The sequence below is a fragment of the Cryphonectria parasitica genome, assembly GCF_011745365.1.
Source record: "Cryphonectria parasitica EP155 unplaced genomic scaffold M406scaffold_2, whole genome shotgun sequence".
Lineage (NCBI taxonomy): Eukaryota > Fungi > Ascomycota > Sordariomycetes > Diaporthales > Cryphonectriaceae > Cryphonectria > Cryphonectria parasitica.
Window position 1 is genome coordinate 1,221,648 of NW_024468910.1, and position 9,673 is coordinate 1,231,320.

General features: G+C 39.0%; 1 protein-coding gene across 1 annotated transcript; it reads left to right on the forward strand.

Moving 5' to 3' along the window:
• Nucleotides 1-19: 19 nt before the first annotated feature.
• M406DRAFT_349717 (kinase-like protein) lies at nt 20-1,787 on the forward strand (the record flags this gene model as incomplete). The annotated part of the gene is made up of 1 exon (XM_040922495.1): nt 20-1,787. One exon carries the CDS (start codon nt 20-22, stop codon nt 1,694-1,696), a length of 1,677 nt encoding a protein of 558 aa, XP_040779321.1. The 3' UTR covers nt 1,697-1,787.
• Nucleotides 1,788-9,673: the final 7,886 nt, after the last annotated feature.

The window sequence follows — 9,673 nt, forward strand, 5'->3', positions numbered from 1 at the left end:
AATCATCGCCAACACTACCATGTCATTGCCCTTCTTTCGCTTCGCAACGCTGACCCCCGAGAACAAGGAAGCTCAGAAATGCCTGGCATCCCTCATCGACAGCCAGCCTCCCGAGTCTCCTGTCCATCTTGTCGCTGTCGCCCAGGCCGACGGCCCTACAAAGCCCACCGACCGCGCTGCCCGATCTAAATACCAGCTTGTGCTCTCGTTCAGCGCACGAGGCTCTGGTCCTGACCATGGCTGGGTGGTCGGGAAGTTTGGCCGGGTCGATCTGCCCATCTGCTCGCCCAAGTCACGCCATCTGAGAGGATCGCAGATTTGTATGATCTCGATCCATCCGCAGTCCGGGGCCTTCATATTGTGGAACATGAGCAAATCCCACTCGATTACATACCTGCAGGCCGATGGGAACGCCGATGTCGAGCTGCAGTACAATGAAAGATATATTCTTCATATGAACACCAACCGCCTCCGCATTGGCCCGCTGGACTTTGTGCTCGAGTTCTCCGCCAGGGATGAGACAGCATATTCGACCAATCTCGAGAACTATATGCAGAAGCGATATCAGGGCTGGGACCACCACCGCCGTGTCCAGGAGTACAGCTATCTCGATATATTGCCCAAGTCAACACATCTCGACATGAGGCATGTTATTATCCATCATACTATCTCCAAAGGGGCTTTTGGTGCTGTTCAGGCTGGTATCAACAAGCGGTCCGGAGAGGTTATGGCCTGTAAGACGATTCACTGTCATCATTACGATATCCCAATCATCAGGAACGAGCTCGAGATTGCTAAACAAATCCCTTCCCGAACCGTCGGCCTTGTCCCTCTCCTCTCATCATGGTGCGAACATGGCGACCCATTCCCCTGTTCCCAAGCCGCGGTCGAGTACGTGTATCTCCTTATGCCGTATGCGCCCTTCACATTTGCTACTGCGTCGTGGCAGGAGATCGACCTGCCCACAAGGCTAGTGCTCTATCGTCAGGTGCTCGAGGGCCTCAGGAACCTGCATGTCATGGGCATCATGCACCGCGATATCAGCCCCAGGAACCTGCTAGTCTTCTCTTGCTGGGCTCCTGCCTCTGCAACCGCCGCCATCTGCGACTTCGGAAAGGCCAAGAAAGGCCTCCGGGGCACTCAGGCGGCCCTCGGGCCTCTGGGCTTTACAGCACCAGAAGTCGGGCGCCAGGGAGGGTATACGAACGCCATCGATATCTTCAGCCTGGGGCTTTCCATATTGGCTACCTTTATATCGTGGGTTGGCGCAGAGCCCATATCTAGGGATAACCATACAAGGATTCTTGAGCGTCTTGCCGGACTTCAGAGCAGTATCCCCGACAACCTCAAAACCCTCATCCGTTCTATGTTGGCATGGGACCCCTCGAGCCGCCCAACAGCTGAAGAAGCTCTAGCCGATCAAGTCTGGGAACAAATCACGGTGGTGGAACCTGATCCCGAGGACGAGGACCAGAGCGGTGGGGAGATGTCTCCTTCCCCTCTGCGTGCTGCCGAGGCCCAACCCAAATCGAGATTGCAACGGTCGGGCGGCCCTTCTCTTTCCAGCTCACATGGGATGAACAAGAGGACGCACGAGTCTGCTCGGCCAGCCATGCCTGGGAGCCAGTCAGGCGCAAATAAGAAGATGCAGAGGTCTTACCTGTCTGGCCTGTCTGGCCGGGAGGATAGGGTGTAAAGGAGAGGGGAATTTGTAGTTAAAGGTTCAGGCCCCTGACCAATGCGATAGCTATGCCTGCACAAGCATCAATCATATGGCTTTGAGTTTCTTTGCTACCAGTTTATTTACAAATGCAGGTTGCTATTTGACTCTGTTGTCAAGGAGGTATTAATCCAAACCCTACTGTACGGAGTACTGTACGGAGGTTGCCTTCAAAAGTTTTTACTAGCGCGGACAGGGATTATGCAAATCCTCATTTTTATACTAGTAAAACATTCAGTCTGTCTTACTCTTTCTTGGCCTCCTTTTTCCTCCCTTCGACGTACTCATTGCCCCGCCCCCCAAATTGCATCGAATTATCTGTTCGACGTGCCAGGGCATTCGTTCAACAAAACGACGTAATTTATCCATCTCAAAGTGTCATGAGCAGGGATCTCTCATTAGCCTGTTCAGACCCACTTTGCCTGCTCCTTTTATATATATTGTTGGGGGAAAACCCTAACCCTGACCTTTCTCCTATATATAAAACAGCATATTCTATGCTCTCTTCTCTTCATCTTTCTTTAGATTGTCAATCCAATCCATTCTTTCCATGCTCACAGAAGTCACCGTTTCCTCCACAACAATCTGTTTCGGTCATTTCCACAGAAGCCCGGCCAAAGATGCAAACGGAGGCGGCTGGACAATGCATATCAATATTTCGGAACTACAGCATGCGATATATCGACAACCGAACAAGACTTTGTGTCGGAACTTTCAACAGGTACATAGTAAATCAAACTTGCAGATATATACTCATTCTTATAATATTGATATAACAGGCATCCCAGCCGGAGAGCAATCGCATTGTGGAGCGCCATTGGCAGATTTGAATACGAATATTCAAAGCAACTCTCACTCCTCATTTGATAACTCCTTGCCCTCGCGTGCGCGATTTTCACTCTCTTACAAGGTAGATATGCTCTGTCCCTTGCGCTCACCCTTTTCAACCTCCTACACGTTAGATACGACTCAGCCTTGCATGGCCGACATCGCGACTTCTGGAAATGATTGCCCTCTCGGGGCATTTGCGGCAGGAAACTTAATGGGCCTGATTCCTTGGCTCCAGCGGTCCATACAGTTCAGTTCTAGCAGTTCAGTTAGCAGTCTTAGTTGGCAAACGAAAGATACTGCTACAAGCAAGCAAACACTTTTTCTTAGCAGTAGACTATCAGTTACTAGTCGTTTATAATTGAAAAAAAAGGCTTTGTAAGCTCATAAGGCCAGGATAAATCTGCTTAGTCATTTTAAAGGGTTAGGGTTTTATCTCATCAGCTACTGTGTTATGACCCATTCAACATGCAGGTTGCAGGACGGGCCCGCTAAACAAGGAGCCAGGTGTCACGATCCAACGTCGGACAACCAACGGTGATTATGTAATCCAGAGCAAGGATTAGACAGGGATGGATCATTGGATCATCGGATGATCCAATGAGCCTGGATTACTTAGATCGCTAATGATTCAAGATGAGCTACGATGAAGAGCTGGATATATAAGGATACGTTTATTACTATCAGATAGACTACTAGGATATAGCTCTTCAGTTATTAATCTAAGTATTCATTTGTTGCATACTTGAATAGCTTCAAAGGCGAATGAATAGCACTTGTACGGATTACAGTACTCGTTCTGTATTCTAGAGATTATCATCTTAATACCGCTTTTGTTAGCATAAACCCCTTGTATATATCAGGATCTTTGAATATTGCAGTGTATTATTACATTTTGATGATTCTTATTCAAGAACGGTTTAGTATTATCTCTTGAGCAATACGGAATATAATAGCTTTTCAAGGATTCTCTTCGTTCTTATGCACTTCTACTCAGAAAGAACTGATTAATCAGATGTATCAGCTTATCCAGCGTATTTAGAATCTATGCGATTAGTAATAAGCTCAGAGCATTATCATTGCTAATTAGCAGGCTCAGCTGAAATAGCAAGCTTAATAAGCTTAGCAGGTGCAGCTTATCTTCATGATTGCTAATAATGCTGGAAAGGCATACAAAATGAATAAGCTTGCTATATATAATAGTAATTAGAAAATACTATATGAATTTCTTACTTACTGCAGAGCATACTTTTTGTATTATATAATCCAGTTTACTAAGGAATCTGAGAAAGTTATTCTTGCAGGAATTCGTTTCAAAAAGAATGCTCTTATCTAGTATAAATCTTCTCTGCAAAACTACTTAGAGTACTAGAATGATTTTAATGCATATATTCAGAATACTAAGAATATATTTAATTTCTTTGCAAGCTTTGAGAAAGCTTTTAAGAAAAATTTTTAATAATTCTAATAAGGAATATATTATAGCTCAATAGCTTATAAATCTTAAGCAAACTAAATCAGCTTTTGCTTATATAGTTAGATTTAAACAACTTTTAGCATAATTCTTATAAAAGAATAAGAATCTTATAAAGTATTATTATAAGAAACTTAAGAATAATATTAAGAATGAAATCTCTAAATAAGATTAGCTGGAAAACTTTGCAATATTCTTGAACTAAGCAATCTGCATCGATAATTATTTATACAAATAACAGATAAAGAAGTTCAAGAAGAAAGAAAGCTAGATTTGAAGATTTTCAGCTAATACAAGCAAGAAACTTTAATATAAGAATAGTGATTAACAGAGTAGTATAGCTCAGAATAGCACTACATATGCTATGTTATAACCCATCCAACATGCAGGTCACGGAACAGGTCACGAGTAACAGGGACCAGGTGTCAAGGACTCAACGTCCTGACAAAGCATTGATTACATAACCCAGGGTTAGGGTTATGGGCACGGCCAATCAGGAAGGATAGCTTCGGATATGTGCTATTCAGAGCTAGCAGAATAACTTGGATATGTTGCTATCCAACATATCCATACTGAAAAACTGGATATATAAGAACACGTTCATTACCATTAGATAAATTCAGTACATAGCTCTTCAGTTATGAATCTAAGTATCAGATTACTCTCTACTCTGATAGCCCCAAAGGCAGTAAACACTTGCATCGCTTACTGAAACTTGTACGGTTCCGTATTCAAGAACTTAGCACTGAACCAGAACTAGGGCGCCGTCGCCCTCGAAAGAAAAAGGGACAAACAGCTGCCGAAGCAATGGGCAAGGGCTCGTGCAACCCAAGCGTGCCTGTACAGATGAGGACAGCAAACTAAGGCCACACGGGCACAAGAACAGGGTGAAAAACCTGTCTTAGACCTGTTCAAAGGGTTCAAAATTGAAAAGAAGAGAAAGGATGCTTCATTGTTGCTTATAGCTAAAGAATTTGAAAAGTGGGTGGTATCCTTTATATGTATGAGGACCCTTGACCCACTGTACTCCACGTCCCACGGACTACCACCCTGGCTACCACAACAGTCCTCCTCCAGCAACTTTCTTCCAAAGTTGCAACAAGTCCAATGATATACTAGGTCTGATCAGAGGGAGATGAAGTAAAGAAATAAAGAATTTATTGCAAACTGCCAAAGGAAATACTGCAAACCAAACCATCCTTCTCCCATTCAATTCTTATATCTCTTCCTATTGCTTAAGCTATTATTCAAATCAATGCAGAAGTATTAGTATCCATCTTCAGTCTATTTATAATATGAGCATAATCTGAACAGATTCTAATGCTAACCTCTTCTCTGTTTCCGTCTGCTCTCAAACTCTGCTCAAGCAGCAGCAGCAGCAGCAGTTCTCTCCTGATTCTGCATCCTTACTCAACGGATCCTTTTGCAATCCGCTTCATATATATCCATCTTGATAGCATAATCAAATCCTGTTCAGTTCGGAGAACTCACTGAGAGCTTAATAGGGTTAAGGCTATAAAGCTCATTCCATAGAAGCATACGAGGCTTCTAAGGTTTATTAGAAAAACTGAGAAGCATAATATTGCTGCTTCTCAGTCTCTGATGCAATGGGGCTTCAGTAGCACGTTCAGGCCTAGCTATTTGCTGCATTAACAGATTAATTGTTGGTTCTGAACCGATAGATGTTTCTCGAGGTGAAGAGGAGTAAGGATCGGTAGGAGTTCCGGATGGAAATCGACTTAACTCTAAGCTAATACTATATCCTCTTGATGAATGCAAGATCAGGCTAGCTGGAGCTATGCTCTCTCGGAACTATTGTTTTAACGGAACTAGGCTGGATGCTCTACTTGCTCTGAAATCCTTCAGAGCAAAGGCTGATATGTTTCTTCTCATTCTATCGAGATTGCTTTCAATAAACAGTTCAGGCAAATCTGCAACTCCTTCTATAAAGAAAGTAATATTCAGCTTATAGATTATATTCAATATTCTATTAGCTTCTACTTATACAGCCTTATATTCTTGAAGTGAAGCATTTCTTCTTAATAGCTAATTAGGATATTATATATAGTTGCTGTATCTCAGCTTATAGGAAAAGGCTTAGCAATACAAGCTTATTATAGCTATTTCCGCATTCTATTCTTTCACATTTTGTACAATCTCTCTATAGTTAAGATAGAAAGCTTGCTTCCAGTCTGAATAGCTACTAGATGATTAGTAGAAATCAGTAGATTTCAGGATTTGAAGGCGAAATAGTTTGATTGTATAAAGCAGAGCTGCATTCGAATCATTATTTAGCAGCGTAGTTGGAATATTCTCGAAATCCCAATCCCAAATAGCTCTAGCACTTCTGAGCTAACTGTTCAGATAGTGCTTGCTTGCATAAGCTAGTAGGATATTGCTGGATTTGTGCATAGCAATATAAAATCCTTTTTCAGTTTTTATATCGAGCTAAGATAGAGTATAAGCTGAAGTTGCTGTATTAACTGAGAGGAGAATTCATAAGCGCTTCTATCTAGCTTTATATCTAAGCAGATCCTGCTTATTAAGAATATTAGAAGAGCTAGATAAATAAGCTATCAACGGAATACAAAGGCATTTCATTAAGAATATATCTTATTAATTATACTGAGTATAATAACGAAAAGCAGCTACAGCATGCTGCAGATTAATATCTTGAGAAACTTCTGCATCTAAGAATTCAATCAGATTATAAATATCGAGAAGATATCTGAAAGGATTAGTACCGAAGATCGTAAGCAAGTATGACTTGCAAGGGAATAACTCTGAAAAGTACTTCTCAATGAGTTCTGCTACCAGATGATTTTCTTCATTCCTTAAACTGAAGTAGGGCGGATGATTCTTGATTATTTCAGTTGAGTATAGTGCTCTGGGAAAGATAGTCTGAAAGCAGTAGGCCTTGATTATCCAGTTTCCTCAGCTATGCTGGATAGGTGAGAACAGAGAGTACTTGAATTCGGCTATTGCTGCTGAGTTGAAAGGAAAGTGAAAAGGGAAGAATAGCTTTATCGAAAGGTAAGCAATTAAGAGAGAGGTTTGTAAAGATGTAAAGTTAAGAGATTAAGAGAGTATTAACTAAAAAAGAAAGATAGAGAAGAATGCAGCTTCAGCTAGAAGATTTATTGAGAAAGGTGATGTTATATAAGCAGAGCAGTTAATAATTTGCTCTGATATTGGTATATAGATCTGAAGCAGCATTGATGAGAAAGAAAAAAAAAGAGTGTATATATGCTTGAGAAAGGTGATTGTAAAGAGATTGAAGAAGGAAGAAGAATAGCTGGCTGCAAGTATGAATGAAATAACTAATTTATCTTATTTAGCAACTATTCAAGTAATTTACTGCTTTCCATTTATTATAAAGCAAACAGCTTTACTCTTAGCTAGATAGAAGCTGTTTAGCAATAGACTGGATAGAAGATATAATAACTCAATTGAATATATTTATTATTCATTGCTATCTTATCAACCTTTAGCAATCTGTTCAATAACCTCTCTTTCAGTTCACCTTGCCTTTCAATTCGTTCTTTGCATAACAACTTCTCCTCCTATTAATCTTCTCTTATCCAGCTCTGCAATATGCTCAAGATATCTCGAATCATTACCAACGCTATTTTCTCTTTGCATATAAATACCGCTTTTCAAGAGATTAATAAGATCTGAATCTGGTTTTCTTCTTCAGTTCCTTCTTCTCAGAGCAGCAACTATTACTAGCTCAAGAATATTCATATTAACTTTCTTAATATTACAGATTTCAATATTATTAAGAGAAATCTTAGCTTGATATATGCTTCTTGAGATATTTAAAGCAATATTATATTTTGAAATAATTTACTGCTAAGCTCTAGCTTTGCTGCTTATTTCGCAAAGCTGAATAATAAGAATTCTATTAAACTGAATTCTATTATAGTATATAAAGCTGATTGGAAGCTCTTCAGCAAGTATCTTACTCACATCTTCTTCTGATCTGAGCAAATAAATTCTCTTCTTATTCAATCCTATAATCAGCATAATCTAGTTCCTTGCAATTACTGCTTCCATTGATATATTACTGCTTGCATGCTTATTCAGAAGCAGCAGATTAATATCAACTAGCTTTTTCTAGAATGCATCTTAATGAAAAGCTTCTTTAATAGAAAGTGCAGCAACTGCATTTATTATGCAGAGTCTGAATATAATTATACTAAAAACTTCTCTTGTATCAAAGAGCGCAGTATATAAGTAAGATTTCTATTCTAATATTCTTAATCAGATTTGAGCATATATTAATCATTATTCTTCTTGCAGCATTAGCATTTGTTTTACTAACTCAGCTCTCAACATATAATCGAAATAGATTCTCAAATCAATTCTAATGCTAATATCAAGCATATTATTAAAGCTTAATATAAGCTTATACAGAATAAAGATATTGCATATAATCAGATCAAATAAGTTCTTCTTATACTAAGAAAATAATACTTATAGAATATTATAAATCTTATAATCAACTATGATTACAATGCTTAAGAAGATTACTGCTAACTTTATCTATATAGATTGGCAAGAAGAGTACTGCTTCTTCTGCTTCTAAGAAGGGAGTATCTGGGTCTGAGCAGGCAGCTTCACAATCTGTATCTCGCAGCAAGAATAAAGGCAAGAGCAAGGCTGTAGTAGGATCTCGTATTAAGAAATGAGCTAAGTTTGTTCAGTCTCAAGATTCTTCCTCTATTTTTGATAATGATTCTTTAGCGGATGATACAGATAATATGGATCTAAATAGGATAAGAAGAGAGCTATTGAATGATATTTACAGATATTTTGATAATAAGAATAATATATAAAAGTAAGAGATCTCTATAGATTGTAGTATTTCTTCAGCGCTTTGCATTTTTCATGCATTGCATTCCAATATACTGCAATTTTTGAATAATGAAAATAGCTTTAAAGCTAGTTAATATGCTCTGTGCTGAATGCTTTGAAATTTTTAGATAGGTTTACAGTATTCTATAGCAAGTAGTAGCAGATGATATTTCGTCTCTTCTTCTTCAGCAAAATATATGAGATGGAATAGAAAAGATAAAAAGAAAACATGTTTTGCAAACAAAAAGGAAATATGAATAAAAAGAAATCAATCTTCTCTATAAGCTAGAAATGCTAATTTAGTTAGAATTGGTATAAATATTCTACTTCTATCTGCTTTCTCCTATTCTCATCTCTTCTTCTCTGCTGCTTATATAAAATATTCACTATTACCAACTTCATTTCCATTCTCAGCATTATCATCCGCTTCAGTTGCTAGATTAATAGTCTCTGGATTAGAACTGGTTTAGCTAGATGTAGAGTTATGCTTAATAATATCTGGAATCCAGAATGTAGCGTTATTGCTTGAATCTGCTTTCTGAATTTCGAGAATATTATTATTTAGTTTCTCTTGCTAGAAAGCTTTTATCGAATCTAGCTTTTCTGCTAATAATTAGCCAGATTGAAGCTCAATATTTTCTTCTCAGAGCATAAGCATCTCGGATTCTTAAATGCTATTCATATTCTATATAAACTTTTTGAGATTAGTAGCTAAATATATGCTTTTTAGCAGAAATCCATCTATAGTTTTGAGCTTATAAGCATATTTGTTTAGAATCTGAGTAATTAGATAT